The sequence below is a fragment of the Typopeltis vanoorti genome, chromosome 20 (assembly GCF_054136105.1).
Source record: "Typopeltis vanoorti isolate ZY-2024b chromosome 20, IOZ_Tvanoo_1.0, whole genome shotgun sequence".
Taxonomy (NCBI): Eukaryota; Metazoa; Arthropoda; class Arachnida; order Uropygi; family Thelyphonidae; genus Typopeltis; species Typopeltis vanoorti.
In genome coordinates this window covers 83187509-83209055 of record NC_143568.1, presented here as the reverse complement: position 1 = coordinate 83209055, position 21547 = coordinate 83187509, and the positions used below count along the sequence as shown (strand labels likewise).

Below are 21547 nucleotides of genomic sequence, written 5' to 3'. Positions count from 1 at the left end.
CGCCAGGCATGGATGTTTGTGATTGTATGTGGAAATACTAATGGTGGTGTTCGGCGGTGGTATAGTTGGTGGATTGTGTGTTGGAGACAGAGTAAGTGCCCTCCCTCGATGAGTCTTTGGACTCCCTCGAGGTGTCAGGTAATAATAATAAAATGGATATTAGATCTAGCATTATTTCAAAGCCGAATGTAGAAACTATTAAAGTTTCGTGAAAATATATTGGATCTAATATTTACTTTTCTTATATAGTTTTGCATCCCCCGACCTGAAGCCTTTTGGCTCTTTATTTTAGTAAAAAAATATTTATGTTTTGTTGAAGTAAACAAAACATATGACGTTTAAAAACATCATTTGGTCTATGCAACTTTTTCTCCTTCTGAATTCATCTTGCCCATCAATAAATTACTTGTCAACCAGTTCCTCTATCCTGTTAAGTACAATAATGCAAAGGACCGGGGTTAATAAACACTACTATATTATTGACGGCTGTTTTTTTTTTATTATCTAATACAAATTTTTATAATAGCATTTTTAAAAGACATGAACATTACTGAGTCATTGAACAGGCGCCTTCTGGCGGTAAAAGAAAATAAACACACGGTACTTGTTTTTCATGAGTGACGAGTCGTAATTGATTCGTGCGTAGGAAGGTGAATAGATTTGTTAATTTGGACGTGTATATTTTTTTCTAATTCTGTAAAATAAAAGATGGGTGATGCAGAATTACTGGCACTTGAACCGTCACTAAAAAATATTTTGGATCAGAAGTCACTAAAATGGGTATTTATTGGAGGTAAAGGTGGAGTAGGTAAGACAACTTGCAGTTGTAGTTTGGCCGTACAGTTAGCATCTGTTAGGGAAAGTGTGCTTATAATTTCAACAGATCCAGCACATAATATATCAGATGCATTCGATCAAAAATTTTCTAAAGTACCGACTCTCGTAAAAGGATTTCACAATTTGTATGCTATGGAAATTGACCCAAATCTCGGAGTTACCGAATTGCCTGAAGAATACTTTGATGAGTCTGATCCAATGCGTATGAGTAAGGGAATGATGCAGGAAATTCTGGGAGCATTTCCTGGTATAGATGAAGCCATGAGTTATGCCGAAGTAATGAAGCTAGTGAAAAGTATGAATTTTTCTGTTGTAATATTTGACACCGCACCAACTGGTCACACACTCCGCCTTTTATCTTTTCCTCAGGTTGTGGAAAAAGGTTTGGGTAAACTTTTGAGACTAAAAACCCAGCTAAATCCGTTTATATCCCAAGTTGCATCACTGTTAGGATTGCAAGATTTTACAGCTGATGTAATGTCTTCTAAAGTGGAAGAAATGTTACCTGTAATTCGGCAAGTGAACGAACAATTTAGAGACCCAGACCAAACAACATTTGTGTGTGTATGTATAGCGGAATTTTTATCGTTGTATGAAACAGAAAGACTAGTTCAAGAATTGACAAAATATGGCATAGATACACATAACATTGTAGTAAATCAACTTCTTTTTCTCAAGCCAAATGAAAAACCATGTAAAATGTGTGCTGCCAGATGTAAATTACAAGCAAAATATTTAGATCAAATTGCAGATCTTTATGAAGATTTTCACATTACTCACCTTCCTTTATTGGATCATGAGGTGAGGGGTTCTGATCAGGTAAAAGAGTTTTCACAGTATCTTGTGACTCCATATGAAGTATAATGAAAGGGGCCTTTTTTATTTTTATTTTTAACACAGTTTTGCCTGACTTGTTTGTATAAGTAAATTCGTCCTTTTCAAATTTTTATTATATAACAAAATTATGAGATGGTCACTTACCCATGTGAATGATATGCATTGTATTTAAGTATCGATGCATTACTAAATGATTGAATAAAAATTATATTTTTCTGAATCTTTATAAGTGCACATCACTGATTTTTATATTCAGTCTAATTTGTAGCTGCGTTGTGGCTCTATAAACATACGGTTTTAATATTTATATAAAAAATCATAGCGTAATGATTGCTTAGACTTTATACAGTCGCACATTATAATGAAGTTGGTCAAGAGAATGGAAAAACAAAACTGAAACTGAATAGGCACTACTATAAATTTATAACAGTTTGTCTAATAATCGGTCATACCATAAAGTTTCATAATTGTATTGATGTCACATATGCTGAACATGGTTTTATATATAATTATTACAATAATTTCTGTCTATTAATCCTTCTAAAAATCTTAAGCATTAAATAATCATAACTGTAATGTATCTGAATCTCTTTTCATTCTATATAGACAATCTAATTAGAAAAATGCCAGTATAATAAATAAAATGCATGGTATTTAGGTAGAAGCCTACTGTTGTGTAGTACTTTCTGAATAGAAATTTTTATGCTTTTTTTTCTTTTTTTTTTACTAAATTCACAAAGGCAGGGCAAGTTAGAAGATGGTGCTTACAGAAGTTCCTCCCTTTCTATCCGATATGAAAAACAAAACAGGCTGTGGCAATATTTGGTTAATTATCTTTACACACACACAAAATGAAAATAAAGAATGAAACTATCTTCCCCCCCCACCTTGTACCATCAATCATGTGTTCTCTTCTTTTGCAACAGAAGAGTTATGCATTTTATCAGATGATAAGATGCATATTAGTTGATACTTTCTTAGCATGCATGCATGTGTATCCATTTCTAAATAATGTGAAATTGAATATTTCACTATTCTTTGTGTGATGTTAACTACAGAAGGACAGCACTGTATTTTTGTCTTACTCAAAGTTTTCTAAAATATATTTGAATAATATCCATATTTTGAAATGTTATAAAATAAAGTTAAGCAGTATGCAGCAGTTTTGAGGGTCTGCTGACTAATAATAATGCTTTAATTTAGTGCAGTTAAATAATAAACACCCACTCGTTATGAGCAGAATCAGATAATAGATTAAATGTTTAACTTTATTAAAGTATTGTTATGTTTAATAAATTTCTGCTAACTATGCAGTAGAATGGCTTAATGACAACTGCTACAGTTTTGGAAATTCAGAAAGAAACAAACAAAAAAAAAACATAGAAAAAGCTGTTTATTTATTAATTTTTTTTTTCTTAAGATGTACATTAAAAATTAGTGTTTAGTATCATTCTTCTAATGAAACCAGAAGATGGATTAACATATTAGGAGTAGTATTTTTGAAGAAGATTGTGTATTAGAAAACAGAAATATTTTTCATCTAATTTTCATTTAGCTAAAATTGTCTTGAATAATTTTTATTTACTTTTTTTTTAATCAAAATATATTGTACAGCATCACTGTTTTCTTTTGAGCTCTTTGTTACTGTTATTATCTGTAACCTAGGTTTTGATCATTTTCATTTCATACAATGTGAGAAATGTTTTTGATAAGCCATTTACCTACCTTGAAAATGCAGCACTAATAAAGACAATTGCTGAAGAATTCTTTGTCATTTTCTAGAACCTACATGTAATTAATGTTTAAATTATATATTTTAGTATACTTTCTATCAACTATGATTATCTGGCTAATAGAAATGCTTTCTTTCACTTCAGTTTCTTTCTTTTTTTTTTTTTTTTTAATGAAAGTCATCAGCCTACATATTCATTATTACTGCATAAGCTAGGGGCTTTTTTATGGTATTAGCATTTTAAAAAAAAATTAAATTTTGTTAATAACTGCTGAAGGAATCACAGGCTTAAATGAGAGCAAACTGCTTAAACAAACATGAGCTTATGCTTGAGTTGTGATATCAAACCTATAAGGTAGTGGGTTAGAATCCCACTGTGGCATGGATCTTTGTGAATGACTTTTGGTGTTACAGGATTTTCATCACCCACTCTGTTTACTGTAAGCCTGAAGTGACCTAAAAAAGCAGCATGCTTGGTCTCAAGAGAGTTTCCAGTTTATCAAATATTTCAAGTAATCACATCCTTTATTGTTTTATATTCATTCCTATTCACTTTTCTAAAATTTTTATTTATTTAACAAGTCCATTAAATCTGTATACGATATCATTTTTTTTTGTCTAAAATTATCCATTATAACTTAAGGCACACATTCTCAACATCAAAATTGGCACCTGCAGTTTGGCATGTTGAAAGATACATGGGTCTTTTCTGTAAAACTTCCAGAGTGTAAGATGTATTGCATCATCTAGGTGCTACATATCTCTTGGCATTCATTCTTCTAGGCACTACAACTGCAGGTTTAAGTCCATATCATGAGAACTAGCTCCTGGCTATTATACTTCCTGTCATCATCCTCACAGCTGAGATGGTACACATAGGCATAAGGCTTACTACAGAAATCTACACTCGCCTGTTAGATTAGAAAAGGGAGTAATATGATTCACCACTCTATCATGTCCTTCTATGTGAACCAGTAGAGTTAGAAGTACATGATATAGAGTGGTGAATCATATTACTCTCTTTTCTAATCTGAATGGTGTTCTTTGAGTATGGCCTGAACTGTTCATTGCTAGTGGTCAATGTGCCATAGTTGATATTCTTTGTGTAGTTGGAAGAATGATGGGACATGCACCCTTCAATTTGGAAAGACTTTAGTTCATTTCTTTTGTTTAAGAAAGCAATCGTGTCCCCCCCCCCCCCCCCCAATTGGAGGAGAACAAACTAATCTTGTGTGGCAGATGGGGTTACTGTAAATCATCCAGAAAACACAAAACTACTAACTAGTGACCAGTAGGTGATGATAGTAAGGTGTGGAATGGCCTGTGATGAAGTCTTGGACTCAGTAGAGGTGTCAAGTAATAATGTTTGGCTTATGTCCAACTGCCCCAATTCCATAGAGACCAATACCTAACTTTTTACATAATGTGCTACTACTGTTAACTTGAACTCTTCTGGTTGATAATAATTTCCAAATTAGACCTCTGTGAGTTCTGTATCATACTTTGATCCCTAGGATGTTAACTTCCTAAATCTTCCTGTGCATTTCTTTCTGAGGTGCAGCATGACATTCATGATGTTGAATTTGCATGATATAGCTCAACATTCTATGCTGTTACGTACACAGTCTGTTAAATATTCTCTAATGATCCACTGCATATCTGTATAAAGGTATTTGTTATAAACAGCAGTATTAGGCTATGTGTAATGACAGGAACTTAGTATGTTTCATTCTGAAATGAGGTACCCCAGTGCTTATTAACAGTGTATTTGTGCATACCTTTTGATGTATTCAGGTTAAAAGACTTGTATGTGAAAAATATTTTACTTGTTTTGGTCATCATGCTTTATTTACTGGCTTCATGAAGAGGCGAGTTAGTTTATTTTCCCTTTTCACAAAACATACAATTAACAGATTATGATAGACTAGACGGTATTTTATCTTATTACATGAAGACGTGGAAGACCAACTAAGAGAGTGGTTTAATGACATCGTGAAATGGACTGGTTTAAGAATGATGGAAGCGACAGACAGAGAGAAATATAGAAGAGCTGCTCATCTGCTGCAACGCTCTTGCTAGAGGATGCTACCGGACGACGACAACGACGACGATATGCAGCAAAAACTAAATTAATGTTGGCAAAATAAGGTAGACAAAATAGTCATAAGAGGTAAGAATATTGAACAAGTAAAATTATTCATATATCTTGGAGGAACTATTCAAAAGAAAAAAACTATCAATAAGTACAGACATCTGGAAAAGATTTATAAGAACATTTGAGCATATTCTTATATGGTTGTGAGACTTGGACTATAACAGCAGAAGACTGGAAAAGAACTGAAGCATTTTAAATGTACTATTGGAGAGTACTGCTAGGGATAGATTTGAGAGAAAGAAAAACTAATTAAGTCTTGCATGAAATAAAAGCCAGCCAAGTATTGAAGAAGACAATCTTAGAAAGAAAGATGAAATAACTGGAACACATATGGAAACAATGAATGGATTATAAATGTATTAGAAGGTTCGATACAGCTTGGGGGATTTTCAAAAACTATCTAATAGATGCAATGTCTAAGTGTATTCCAAGGGTGAGAAGGTTAAATAAGGTAGGTGTGAGATGGATGAATAAAGAGATTAAGCATGCAATACAGAGAAAGAGGGCATTGTGGCGGCAGCATAAGAGAAGTGGAAATAACCAATTCTATGAGGTCTACAAAGACCAGGCAAGGAGGGTGACTTGGTTGGCTTCTTTTTGGCTTCATTAGCCATTAGCTAATGAAGCCAAAAAGAATCCTAGGGAGTGCTTTCGATATGTAGCCTGCAAAAGAAAGAATGATTATGGAAGGATGACATTGATAGGAGAAAATGGTATAAAGATAGCTGTTGCAGAATGTGTGGTGGAGATTCTTAATGAGCAATTCATAAAGGTCTTTCAATCTTGTGAATGTGACTTCATGGAGAGATTGAGAGCAGTAGATGATGGGAGGAGAGACTGACTGTAAGTGAGCAAGAGGTGTATGGGGAGTTGAGTAAACTAGATTTTAATAAGGCTGTGGGACTTGATAATATATCGCCACGTATTCTGAAGGAATGTGCCAGGGAGTTGACACCTGTCTTGACATATTTTTTTAATACGAGTCTTGCACTCGGTCAAGTCCCTAAGGAGTGGAAGGAAGGCAAGATTGTCCCACTTCATAAAGCCGGTGATCGAACTCGAGTATCAAACTATAGGCCTATCTGTGTGTCAGGTGTTGTGGTTAAGTTGTTGGAGAAGCTGGTGAGAACTAGGATACAGGGTTGGGTTGACAACAATGGTATTATCCTTGATGGACAGCATGGATTTGCTAAAGGGATGTCATGTTTTAGTAATCTATTTACTTATTACAATAAAGTGACTGCTTCCTTGGACAGAGGAGAAGGATACACAGTAATATACTTAGATTTTGCAAAGGCTTTTGATAGAGTACCTCATGATAAATTGATAGTCAAACTAGAGCAGATGGGGTTGGATATAGATTAGTGCATTGGATTGGAGACTGGCTATCTGATAGGTATCAACAAGTTGTGTATGGGGGAGCGATATCCAGGAAAAGGAAAGTCACTAGTGGAGTGCCTCATGGATCTGTTTTGGGGCCATTACTGTTTAACTTGTATATTAACGATATAGGTGAAGATTTGGATGGAGATATTCAGTTATTTGCAGATGATGCAAAGTTGGGACGAACCATGAAGAGTAGTGAAGATGTTGTGGCCTTACAAGAAGACTTGAATAAATTGAGTGATTGGGCACGGAAATGGGGATGTGAGTTCAATGTTGCAAAATGTAAGGTTTTAAAATTTGGAAAACAAAGATAGGATGTAGAATTTATTCTTGGTGGGGATATATTGTTGGAGGTGGAGGAAATAAGGGATCTTGGGGTTGTAGTGGATAAGAATCTGAAATTTAGGGGACACATTGCCAAAATTGTGAGGACAACACAAAGAATTCTGGGAATGATGCTGAGGACGCTGACTTGTAGAAGTAAGGAGATTCTTGTTCCATTGTATAAGGCTTTGATTATGCCACACATGGACTACTGTGCCCAGATTTGGTCACCTGGTTTTCAGAAGGATGAAGAGATGCTGGAAAGGGTCCAAAGGCGATTGACTAGGTATGAGGAAAGATTGAGAAGATGTAATTTGCAGAGTCTGGTGGACAGGAGGAAGAGGGGATTTACGATAGAGCCTATAAGTTGGTAAGGGGTTGTTATAGGATCAATGCTGGAAAATGTGGGAGATCAAGGTTCTCCCCCGATCTCCCACAGAAAATAGTGGGAGATCAGGGAGAACCAGAGGTCATCCCTGGAAACTATAAAGAGGTTGTGAGTAGGGGAGTGAGAGGCAGGTTTTTTTCGTGCAGAGTTGTGAATGATTGGAATGCCTTGCCTGAGAGTGTGTGGTGTCTGCAAGGAGTTTGAATGTGTTTAAGGCACGGTATGATGAGCTGTGTGTGATAAAAGGACCTCCCAGATGAGTCTTTGACTCCATGAGGTCTTGGGATAATAATAATATGATACCAGAGAAAAGAAGAAGAGGATGGCTGAAATATACATTCTTAGAGGAGGTGATTAGATTAATTGGAAAAGATTATTATCTGAGACCTCCAGGGAGTCAAGGACTCATTGAGAAAGGCTATAAATCACCCAAGCCAACCGTCATACCTTCCCTTAAATTCATTCACACTGGTTGTACTCACTAACCCCTAAAGGCAAACTCTTCCACTCACTCACTGCTCTGTGAGATAAAAACCTAGATCTTACCCCTTTCTTTACTGCAAACAAACTTCCATAGATGACCCCGTGTTCTCTCTCTCCACCTTCCATATAACAAAAAATTTCATAGATCTCTTTCTCCTGTTAATCAGAGTCTGTTATCCACATACAATCTCTCCTCATAATCTAAATCCCAGAATCTGGATATAATCTTTGTAACTCTTCTTTGCATCCTTTCCACAGCATCCTTATTCCCCTTGGAACCTGGGAGACCAAATTTGCATGCAATAATCCAGGTGCAGTCTTATCAATGCCTTATAAAGAAGCAAAGTGACTTCTTTACATGTCAAGATTCATTTCAACATCACAATTATCCTCTGAGTTATATTTGCAACTTTTGCTATGTGACCTTTGAACTGCAAATTTCTATCCACCATTATGCCAAGATCCCTAGCCTCATCAGTTTTTTGTAACATAACCACACTAATATAACATGACACTGGAAATCTCATCATGCCCAAGTGCATAACTTTACACTTACTAACATTAAGCTGACTGTCATTTTTGTTTGCCCAAATTTCCAGCCTATTCAAATCATTTTGTAAGTGCTGGAAAACAGCAACATCCCTGATTGTCCTGCCTATCATCGGCAAACAACTGCACATCTCCTGTAAGACCCTTCTTAATGTCATTAATGTGTAGACTGAACCCTGATATACACCACTGGTCACCTTAAATCTGGCAGATTCACACCCACCATATATAGCACTTTTTGATATGTCTGTCAGCCATCCACCAATCCAAGTGAAGAGTTATATTCTAATGCTATATTTTCTAGTTTATGCAACAGCCTTTCCTCTCTATCCTATCAAATGCCTTAGCAAAATCCAACATTATCACAGTGTATCCATTCCCTTTATCCAACTCGGCCATACCATTGTTATAAAATATGACAAACTGCTAAAACATGATATTCCTTTAGTAAACCCATGCTGTTCCTTGCAGCGTATAGCGAGTTCTTGCCAACTCCTCTAAAATCTTAACTACCACACCACAGATATCGATAGGTCGGAAGTTAGACACATCAGTTTTTGCACTACCCTTGTACAATGTAACTATTATACATTCCTTCTATTCCTGTGGTATTCCTTTAGCAACAGTGCTGATATTCCATCTGTCCCTATTGACAAATTCTTATCCAGGTTATGCAACAGCTCTTCAACCTCATTTTCATGCATCTCTAACTCTTCATCCAATGTATCAGTAGCTAAACTACTTTATAAACTGCTAAAGAGGGAAGCCAGAAATAAAATGACTTGGAAGAGGAAACTCTCCATAATGATAGGGACTGTCCCTTAAAATAATGATAAACTAGTTTTTGGAAAGAGATGTGATGACTGGAATCAGTCTTTGCGGTTCTATACTGTCCTATTGATAAAAGTATGGGAGAAAAAATTTTCTTTATTCTTTCAAAGTAAAAAGAATGACAATAAATGTTTGCTTTTGTATTTTTTGTGATTTCACCTGCAAAAGGTTATAAACCTATAGTACATTAGTATTGTGGGAAGGATAAGAGATCAAAAAAAAAAAAATCAACTAATGCCTTTTTATTCCCATATACGGAGTAGGCGAGGCCATTTAGCCCTTTCTAACTTTTTGGAGACTGAGTGGGCAGTTCAATCTCCATTGGCAGCCAATCAAAGATAGCTGGCCCAAGGCTATAACTAAACTAATTAAGCGGCATGCAGTGAAGAGAGACGGCTCAACAAGTGCCGCCATCTCATGGTCCCTAACACAATATATTTAATGTCTGAAATAATATGGGTTCTACGGGCGATTTTCTTGAGTTTACGGGACGGAAAACCTGAGTTTCTGGGGGGAAAAAACCCGCTTGCCATGCCAGATCGACTAACTCGGGAACTGGTCAAGAAAAGGCTTAGAAAAATTTCCTCTAGTCAAAGACTAGATTCGAAACAAAGTCTTCCTTCGTGTGGTCAAGCGCCTTGGTGTGCAAACGCCACATCCACTGAGCTACACAGGCTCTTAGTATCTTGTATATTTAAAATTTCATTTTTTATGTAATCCAGACATTCTGCTTTGGAGATCAAACTTGAAACTGTTTTCAGGTCTTCAATAAACCAGGTGATGCATTTATCTATCACCTAATTACATTTGCAAACATTCATGCCCATGGTGGGATATGAACCTACAGCCTGTCAGTTGGAGAGCAAGTATGTTAACTATTCGGCCCACTGTGCCAGGAAACACTTATTTTAATATTATCATTATTATTACGTGACACCTCCAAGGAGTCCAAAGACTCATCGAGGGAATGCACCTACTTCACAACTCTCCGTCTTTACCACTTAATCCACCAACTACAATGAACTGCCACTACTATCATCATCATCTACAACAAAGCCATCCACTTCCCACTACCACCAACTAGTATTTTTGTCTGTAAGTTGTATATGTTCTCAGGACCAATTTTTTTGAATGCAGGATGAGAAACCTGAGATTTTGGGAGAAAAAATCCTGCTGCCTCCATATGAGATCAGCTAACTCACCTTTAATTAAAAAAACTCATATAAAGATTCCTCTCATCATGATGAGAATTTAACTTAGGACTTTTCCAATTGAAGGTCGCCATGTACCATCGTTTTTCCAATTGCGCTACAGAGGCACTATAATACCTCTTTCCTTCCCTCCTGCCTCTCATCTCTAACTCAATGAGACGATCCTGTGCTGCTATGCACCCACACGAGCCTCGTGACATAATCCACAACATCTGGAGGGGGAATAAGATGAGCATTTATAAACTCAAGGAGCAATGCAAGCACATCCAAAGCAGGCTTTTACAAACACCTATGACCTATTGACTGGAGAGAGCAGATGTGCTATCCACTAAGCCCAGTGGCGTAGCTGGGGGGGGGGGGGGGCATTCTTCCCCGGGCAGCACTGTTTTGGCATTTATGAAATCTTGCCATACTGTCTATAAAACAGCAACTGAGTGATGAAACAGACTTCGACAATGTCATTGACGATTTCGCTAACAGAAAAGCAAGAAAAATAACATTTTAGAATGTTGGAATTAAAGTTCTCCTTCAAAAATAAACAGTGTTTTTAATTTATTTCCCTATATGTCGTTTTGACTTTTTGTAATATTTTGGTGTTGAGAGGGGGGGGGGAGCTCCAGCTACAACACTGACCAAGCCGGCAAAGAGTTGTATAACAACTGTATATAAAAACTACCACAAAAATGTCCTATTTTCTATTTCTAATATAAATAATCCAATTCAAAAAACAGTCTACTGAACAAAAAGAATACTGCAACACTTATTCTAAATATACAGTTATTAACATTTTGTCATGCATCTTTTTTGTTCATTAGAAAATTAACAAAAAGAATATTGCAACACTTATTTAGAATAAGTGTTGTAATATTCTAAAAAAGTCATGCATCGTTTTCTTCATTAGACTGTTTTTTGAATTTGATTATTTGTATTAGAAATAGAAAACAGAAGACTTTGTGTCAGTTTTTATACACGGTTGTTATATGATGTGACAGTACTGTAACGATTTGCATGTCAAGGCTGAGTGATATATTGTTTTAGGATGCTAGGATACATGTGTGTGAAAATCTGTTAGTTTCAGTTGCTGATCTCTCTCTCTTTACAATGCTGGTTAAAAAAAAAATAATAATTAGCTGAAAAATACCAGTAATTAAAAAAGAGTTGATAGAGGAATTTGACTTAAAAATTGAAGTACAAAACAGAGGAAATGACTGAAAAATTATTATTCTTAAAGCAGCAATTTAGCATCATCTTCCATTCCTGATGTATTTTATCACTGAGAAAGCTCACTGTAAAATTTTTGTTATTATCACACCAGTATCTCCATGGAATTGGTGGGAGACCCATACTAATCTTTTTACATACACAATACCTTTCATAAACTCCTTAAACTCATTCACTGTCATAGTACTCAACTAATTCTGGCAATCCATTCCACTCGCTCGCCACTCTCCAAACAAAAAAAAAAATCTAGTCTGTATACACCCTTATAACTACACTTTTACATAACTCCCATTGATGACCTCTAGTTCTCTCTTTATTTGTTATGTATTGAAAAATTTCTTTTGTGTTGATCTTATAGAACCTCTATAACAACTTATAATGTTCTATCATATGATATGTTCTATCATATCCCCTATTTTTTACCTATTGATTAAACTTTGCAACCCACATACTCTCATGGGGGGGGGGGTATTCCACAGACCTATCACTTGTCTCTGAATCCTCTCCACAACCTGTTTTCCAAGAAACCCAGGTGACCAGATCTGTGTGGAGTATTCAAGATGCAGCCTATAAACAAGATCTCCCTATCTGTACTAGTTACTGTTTTTCAACTTTCCAGGATTACTGGGATGTTGAAAAACAGTACTAAGAGTAGCCACTCTAGTACAGCACCCTAAGGTACTTCAGTAGTCACCTCATTCAAGGTCCAAGGAGAGAGGCCATCTTCAGATGTAGGAGAATTGAAAGCAGTTTGTGTGTGTGTGTCTGGTGTATGAGGTCTGTGTCATACAACACAGTTAGTTGTGGTCCTGAATATTGATACTGTAATAATTATTACCATAAAGCCAAGGAAAAGTGTTTAAAATGTTTTTTTTTTCTAACTGTCTTAGCTATTCAAAACAAGTTGGTGGAATATGAAAGAGACATACTACTTATGCCTATTTATTAATTTCTAAAAGTATGTGAGGTTCATACAGTAGTACCATTGACCAGTAAAGTTACTCTGAAACTTGTTAACATGAGTGAAGTTAGTGTTATACTTTCTACAATAAAATATGTTGATATATTATTAGTATAGTTTGTTGTTGTTATGTTCCATTGAGTCATTTTCGACTCCTGGTGATTCTATGAACATACATTCTCCATTCAGATCTGTCCCTGGCCATATCTTTCAGAATTTCCAAGCACATTCTAGTTGCTTCTTTAACTCCATCCACCCATCTTATTCTTGGTCATCATCTTCTCCAGAGTGTCATTTGCTTGCATAATATGTCCGAAGTATGACAATTTTTGCTTATTAGTACAGTTTTTATTATTATTTGTTTGTACAGTAGAAAAGAGGATTACTTGTGTTCATCTAAAGCTTGCTTATGCAAACTTAAGTTGGCATATAAAATTATAACTGTGCTTTGTTATAAAAAAAAAAGTGACTTCATTATGAGTTGGATATCTCCTTTGCACACTCATAGAAAGGTATGGGTCCCATAAGGTATGCAAAGAACCTTGGAGGTGATGGACATTTCTTCATGTAAAAGAGGCATGGCTAGTGAATACATTCAGACAGTGTGTTTTGTTGTGTCAGATGACAGGTGGTGGTATGCATTCTTTTCTAGCAGAAAAGTTAAAATGATGCTGCATCTGTATGTCACTGTTAATAAAGATCCCAGAACACTGTATAATTCCAAAAAAAAAGTACTGCATGCAGATGATAAATGTAATATCCATTTTATGGCTTCAGCTGCCTCATATAGTTTCTAAATAATCGTACCCCTATATACTATACTGTAAAAACAAATGATCCTCTTCTATTAATAACATACTTTTTGTCATTATGTTAGTTTTTACAGGATTAGCTAGGAAATGTTTAACTTGCTGGATTAAATAATTGTCTCATCATACAGTAAATGAAAATTTTCAAACAGTTTTTGTTGCTCAGTAGTACAAGTCATCATTTAGTATATTGGAAGGAAAAAAGTTTATACTCAAAATTTTTGAGAAAGGTTAGTTTATTTTTTCAGTGCAAAATAAATAAATAGACATGAAATAATCTGAGCTCTAGTTAATAGAGCTTGGATTATTGACAGGTAACAGATTGATTTGGAGGAAAACTGCAGATAGGAAGTTAGTGGTGATGTAAGTTTTTCATGTAGTACTATCATATCCTGTACACCCCCCCTAGACGGTACATGTCAGGAATTTGATGATACACACACACACACACAACAGTACAAATGTCCAATTTAAAATTTTCATTTTAAGATTTGTTAATTTCATACTGTTTTCAATTAAATTTAATCTCTTACAAAGTAAACTGTAAAATTTTCTTCATTTTGCACTTCAGCCAGCTTTGACAAAATATCAAATGTTTTAAAAATGAGGAAGCATCTTGATGTACCATCTCATCTACAGTAGGTTATGATATGAAGTCAAAATATAAAGACTTACTTGATTCACTTTCCTGATTTAACAAATTTATCTAGTTGTATATAATATGGTTATCTGGACTGGATGCATTGAAAAAGTGCTTGTGGGTTGCATTTGCATGAATGGGGGGAGTGGGAAGAAGATATCTTTTTCTTCTTTGGTCTACGCATGTCTGAGGACTTGTGATCTTGTTAACAATGTTCCTCCATGTTCTTTCTTTAATGAAATACCCAATATTTTTGGGATTTGATCTAGCCATCTTGACCATGGATGTCCTCTTTTTTCTGTTTCCTTTTACCTTGCCCTGCATCATCAGCTTCTCTAGATTATCATTCTTCCTTTGAGATATGTGAGGAAGATATATAGACATGGAAATAAAAAGACAGATAGGGAATGTATTAGGAATAAAGAATTGCTTGTTTAAAATGGTGTTTTTCTTTCAAGGTATGTCCATTGTTAAACTATACTCGATAGAGTATAGTTTCTACACACGAATTATTAAACTAAGCTAGAAAAACTAAGGTTGAAAACATATTATTATTATTATTATTATTATGTGACACCTCCAGGGAGTCCAAAGACTCATCGAGGGAGAGTGTGCCAACAGCACCGAACGATTGAACCCTTCCAACTATTAACCGCGCTCAAACTTGCTTAACTTTTTTTGTGAGCCATTAGTAGCAGAGGCTCTATCAATCGACCAACCTTTAACATATTATTAATACTATTTAGAGAAAATAGCAAAGATATATTTTTTGGGGGAAGTGAGTAAGTTGTGGTTATGATGGTTGAGTTGGGAAAGATATTAAATATGGGACAGTAACCTGTTGGCTGGGAAGGGAATCAGTAGTGTAGAAACAGGCATCTAATGAGAAGGAAATAGGGTATTGAATATCAATGAAAAGAATATTATTATTATTATTATTATTCAGGCCTCCATGGAGTCAAAAGACTCATCGTGGGAGGTCCTTCCTAAGAACGTAAAGTCTGTCAAGACTCATCGAGGGGAGGTTCCCCCTAAGAAACACAAAGTCTATCATACCACTCCTTAAACTCATTGACCGTTCTCACCCTCACCACTCTATCAGGCAATGCATTCCATGGCTCAACCACCCTCCATGCAAAGAAACCACTCCTCACCCTCTTGCTCACAGTTTCCTTTCGTAACTTCCAGGGATGGCCTCTTGTCATCACTCCTTCCTGCTGTTCAACCAAGTGAAAGAACTCCCCAGCGTCAACCCTGTAACCACCTCTCAACAGTTTAAAAGTCTCAATCATATCACCTCTCCTTCTTCTATCCGCAAAACTCTGCAGTCCACATTCCCTCAGCTGATTCTCATAACCATCTTTATCATCCGTCTTTGTATCTTTTCCACAGTTAATTTATCCCCTTCAAATCCTGGGGACCAAATCTGAGAACAATAATCCAAGTGTGGTCTGATCAGAGTCTTATACAACGGAATGATAACCATTTTATCTCTGCAGGTCGGTGTTCTTCTCATAATTGCAGCAATCCTCTGTGTTACCTTCACCACCTTTGCAATATGTCCCCTAAACTTCAGGTTTATATCAATCATCAACCCCAGATCTCTCTCGTCTCCCCAACTTCCTCCAGTATAACTCCTCCCATAGAGTATGCATCATCCCATCGATGTTTCCCAAACCTCAAGACCTTACATTTTGCTGCATTAAACTGACACCCCCATTCATTTGCCCATCTATCTGGCTTATTCAAATCCTCTTGCAGGGCTACCACATCTGCACTATTACTAATAATCCTTCCCAGCTTCGCATCACCCACATGTCATTGATATAAAGGTTAAACAATATAGGTCCTAGTACTGAGCCCTGTGGGACCCCACTTGTAACCTTTTGTCTCCTTGAAACTGCTCCACCATACACAACTCTCTGATACCTATCAGACAGCCAATCCTGAATCCAGTTGACCAATTTGACATCCAGACCCATGTGTTGCAACTTAAATATCAGCTTATCGTGTGGCACCCTGTCAAATGCCTTTGCTAAGTCTAAGAAAATTGCAGTATATGCCTTTCCCCTTATCTAATGTTCTTGTAACTTTATTATAAAAGGCTAGCATACTGCTAAAACGAGCGCCCTTTCACAAATCCATATTGACTCTCACAGATAACATTACCCTCATCTGCCCAGTGCTGTATACGGTCCCTCACTACTTTCTCCAAGATCTTAACAACTACTGATGACACACAGACTGGTCTATAATTAGACACTTCCAGTCTGTTACCACCCTTATGCAATGGCACTATCTTACCTTCCTTCCATTCCCTGGGCACCTTTGCCGAAGCCAGACTTTCATTGAAAAGCCAGGTTAAAGGCACTGTCAGTTCCCTAGCACATTCTCTCAAAACTCGTGGTAAAATACCATCCAGTCCCAAAGCTTTATTGACATCCAGAGTTCTCAGTATCTGAAACACTCTCCTCCTGTACCTCTAAACCTTGAACCTGCCCTATCCCTCTAGCATTAAAACTGACTCCTCCAGGATGAAATACTCCAATAAAGTGGTCATTGAACAATTCCACTATGTCCTCTGCATCAGTCACTCTATTCCCATTTTTATCCCACAATATCATTCTTCCACAGTCATTTCTCCTCCTACTGGCCACATAGCTAAAAAATTCCCTAGGATTTTCTTTGGATCTTAGGGCCAATCTCCTCTCATATTCCAGTTTCGCTTTCCTTACCACACTAGTCACTCTTCTGGCCTGTGTCTTATATTCTTCATGCATCTTCTCTTCACCTGTCTCCTTATATCTCTTCCATAGCCTCTTTTTTTGCATGCAATTCCTGTTTAATATTGTTTGTCATCCACTTTACTCCAAATTGTGTCCTCTTCTTCACTCTTAATATACAACTTACCATTGCTGCTAACAAATATTCTTTCACAATTTCCCACGCACTAACGATATCCCGGCCTTCCAATTCCTCCCTCCATGAAACTTCCCGAAGTTGATGTCTAAGACTATTATAATCACCTGCATTATAATTCCACATAAGTTCCCGTCTCTTTGATACTCCTGCATGTCTATTCATTTTCCAAGTCAAAACCATATGGTCACTCTCTCCAACTGGTGGGAGAAATGTCATCTCAGTTATTATCAACTCTTCTGATGCTATAACCAAATCTAAAACTCTTGAACCTCTTGTTCCCTCTGTTACATGTTGCCTAAGACATTTGTCCCTCAAGAATTCTAGAAATTCCATTCCACTATTGCTACATGCATCTTCCTCTCTCCAATTTATACTACTGTAGTTAAAATCTCCCATAACAATCATTCTTCTTGCACTTGCCAAACTTAGCTGTCTAAACATCTCTTGGTCCCCATCCTCCATGCTCCTGGGTCTGTAGCAACATCCCACTAAATATCCTGTCTTGTCTACCTCTACCTCACACCATATGCTCTCAAAATCATTTGTCTCACTTCCTTCCAAAACCTCCACTCTTAGAGGACATAGGTCATCACTTATCATAAGCAGTACCCCACCACCACACTTTTCCCTCCTATCCTGATGAAAAATGCTATACCCAGTGACTTCTATTCCTGTTATTATATCCCCTTCTGTCAACCACGTTTCAGTGATCCCAAGAATACATAGCATTAAAATATATGCTCAGAGCAAAGCTTTCATATAGGAAAAATTGTGCGATGTTCATCATCATCAAATTCCTGATATGTATGTACCCTCACTGGGTGTACAGGATAATTATGATAGTGCTACATGAAAAAGTTCCACCATTACTGACTTCTGATCAGTAATTTTCCTCTAAATTAATTGTTATCTCTCAAGATTCCAATATTATCAGATCTTATATTTCTCTCTTTTAAGTTGCTTTTTACTGTATCAATCCATCTGCATCTTAGTCTTCCTCTGGATCTTTTTCCTACCAACCTGGCAAGTGGTACATTCAGGATTTAATCGGGGGGGGGGGGGGGAGTTGAGTAGACGAATTGAGAATACGCATCATATTTGACCTATGACTGAGCATCTGCAATAATCACCAATACATGATACCTGTGATCTTCTCAGGCAAATGAAGTAGCACTCGGTCCGTCTGAGCACTACTTTGTTCATCTTGTGTTCACAGCAGCCATGATTCCCCAGAGCTATAGGTTATTCCCACCTTATGTGACTGCTAATTCATAAGTGGTATAGAAACAGAATACACAACATAAATAAAAAAATGAATTTTAATTAGGAAAAGATTTTTGGAAATTTTTCTAGTGTTTTTTTTCTCCTTTTCCTTTGGGGAATGGCAGGGCCCCTTGGCCCTCCTCCTCCTCTGGGTGCACCACTGAACCTGTCAAAGAACATTTGTTTTGCTAATCTTTCCTCTCCCATTTTATTTAAGTGACCATACTACCTGAGATCAGCTCTACTAACACATTCCTGAATGCTAACGATGACAAATTCTTTTCTAATATCCTCATTTTTAATGTGTTGATGCCATCTTTTCACTCCACTAATCTTTCTTAGAACTCTCATATCAGAAGTCTCCAGTCTTTGATCAAGTGGTTTATTTCTAACCAAGCTCCCAGATCCACAAGTTAAAATTGGTTTGAAAACTGTCTTGTATACAGCTAATGTACTGTTTTGACTAATTTCTTTCTTGTCCCATATAAATTGATGCACCTGACTACCTACCATACCAGCTTTACTAATTCTGTTGTATATTTCCATATTTAATTTACCACCTTCACTAAAAATTGTGCCTAAATAGTTGAAATGTTATACTTGTTCTATAAGTTCTCCATTCTGGATTTAGTCGATGTTTTCAATGTTTTGCCTATTTTCATTGTATTTTTCTTTTTATTGCTGATTTTCATATTAAATTGCAACAGCTATTCAGTTTAGGCAGGGAATCTTGCAGACTTGTATTGGATTTATTCAGAAGTATGACATCTACATAAAGTCAAGAGCTAAAATTAATATTGTCAATTTTGATATCAGATTTATTACAACATTCCTTCATAATGTGATCCATATAGATAATGAAACAGCAGAAATAATGTGCACCCTTGTTACACACCTGATTTTACCTCAAACCATCTTCCTGTACCTCCTTCAAATCTAGCTGCTGACTTACAGCTTAAATAGAAACTATGTATCACTTGATATAATGTCCCACTTGCACCATTATCTCCACCGTTTCATTATCTATATGGATCACATTATGAAGGAATGTTGTAATAAATCTAATATCAAAATTGGCAATATTAATTTTAGCTCTTTACTTTATGTAGATGTTATACTTCTGAATAAATTCAATACAAGTCTCCAAGATTCCCTGACTCAACCATATAACTGTAGTGCTTTGAATAGCTTTCTTCTTGTCATATGACTTTTCATTTCACCTTGTCATATGACCTTTCCAGATCAACAAAATTTAAATACAAATCCTTGTTATATTCTCAAGATTTCTGAAATATTTGTCTTCGAGTGAAAATCTGATCCTAACAACCTTTGCTTGACCTGAATCCAGCTTGTTCTTCAATAAGTTTCCCTTCCACAATTTTTCTTATCCAATTCTCAAGTATACTTGCAAAAATTTACCAGGAGCATTCAGTAGGGAAATACCTCTGTAATTTTCGCATTCAGTTTTATTTTCATTTTTACAGATGAGTACTATGAGCACTCTACTCCAATAATCTGGAATTCGATCCTCTGAACCAGGCCTTCTGAATTATGCAGCGCAACCACTGTGAAACTTTTATACCTCCATATTTCAGCATTTCTAGTCGAATTTCATCTGTTTCAACTGCTTTTCCACATTTCAGGTTTTTGGTGACATTTTCTATTTCAGGTATGGATATGTATTTCAGACTGCATTCCTGTTGGGAGTTTACTACCATCCTGCTGATGCTGCTTGTTTCATTTAGCAGACTTTCAAAGTAATTAATCCAGACATTTAGAATATCTTTATCTTCAGTTTTCTTGTCACCTTAATCATCTCTGATTCCTTTTACAATACTCTTTCCTCCATTTTTCAATAACCTTCAGAATATTTTTCCACCTTTCTGATATTTATTTTCTATGTTCTTACCAAAGTCTTCCCATTACTCTTGTTTAGCTAGTTTTACATAGTGCTTTGCTTTCGTACATTTTTCTCTGTATTCTCTAAGAGCATAAGCTGACTTATTTGCCAGGAAGAACTTTCGATATGCTTTCACATGAATTTTTTTTCATAAGCATTACATAATGTATTTGGGAAATATCAAATTTTGGGAAATATCATTGGAATGAGGAACTGGATGGAAAGGATATCAGTTCTGCTTGGGTGCTACCCAAGAACTATCTGATGGAAGCAATATGAGAAAATGTATTCTAAAGATGAAAATATTAAATAATAGAGCAGGTGTGGAATGGATGAATTAAGAGGATATTATGGAATAAGCACAATATTGAGTGGTTATAACAACCAATTGCATGAGGGGTACAAAGAGCAGGCGAAAAGGATGACTCACTTGATAAGGGTAGCAAATGTGCTGAATTAGCAGCAATTAGCTACAGGTTAAAAAAAAAAAAAAAATCCTAGGAAATTTTTTTGATATGTGGCCAGTTGAAGAAAGTATGATTATGGAATAATGGCCTTGATTGATGAAAATGGGAAATAATAGAGGAAAAATTGGTGTTTCCTCTTTCGAGGTGTGTCCATTGTTGAACTAGGCTAGAACAAAACAAAGGTGGAAAATACAGCTAATACTACTATAAGGTGATGCATACACAGTTTAGGTATTTAATGAGCAATTTCCTAAAAGTATTTCATTCTTGTAAATAAGACATCATGCAGACCTTGAATACAGTGGGAAGACCTTGAATGCAGTGGATGCAGTGGGAGAGGAGGAGGAGAAACATAGTGATCAAGAGGTATTGAATAAACTTAATGTTAATAAGTCTGTAGGACTTGATATTTCAACATGTTTTGAGGGATGTTCCAGGGAGTTAGCAACAGCTTTTACATATCTTTTTAACATGGGTTTTTGCATTGGGCCAAGTTCCAAAGGAGTGGAAAGAGGACAAAATTATTCCGATTCATAAAGGGAGGTGATGAGAATAAGACTTTGAATTCCAGACTAGTTTCTGGAGTTGTGGTTAAAGTACTAGAGGAGTTAATTACGACCAAGATTCAGAA

General features: G+C 36.2%; 1 protein-coding gene across 1 annotated transcript; it reads left to right on the top strand.

The window, feature by feature from the left end:
• Positions 1–605: 605 nt before the first annotated feature.
• On the top strand, positions 606–3432 carry LOC150095608 (ATPase ASNA1 homolog). The gene has a single exon (XM_090409986.1). It carries the CDS (start codon positions 709–711, stop codon positions 1699–1701), a length of 993 nt encoding a protein of 330 aa, XP_090266112.1. The 5' UTR covers positions 606–708; the 3' UTR covers positions 1702–3432.
• Positions 3433–21547: the final 18115 nt, after the last annotated feature.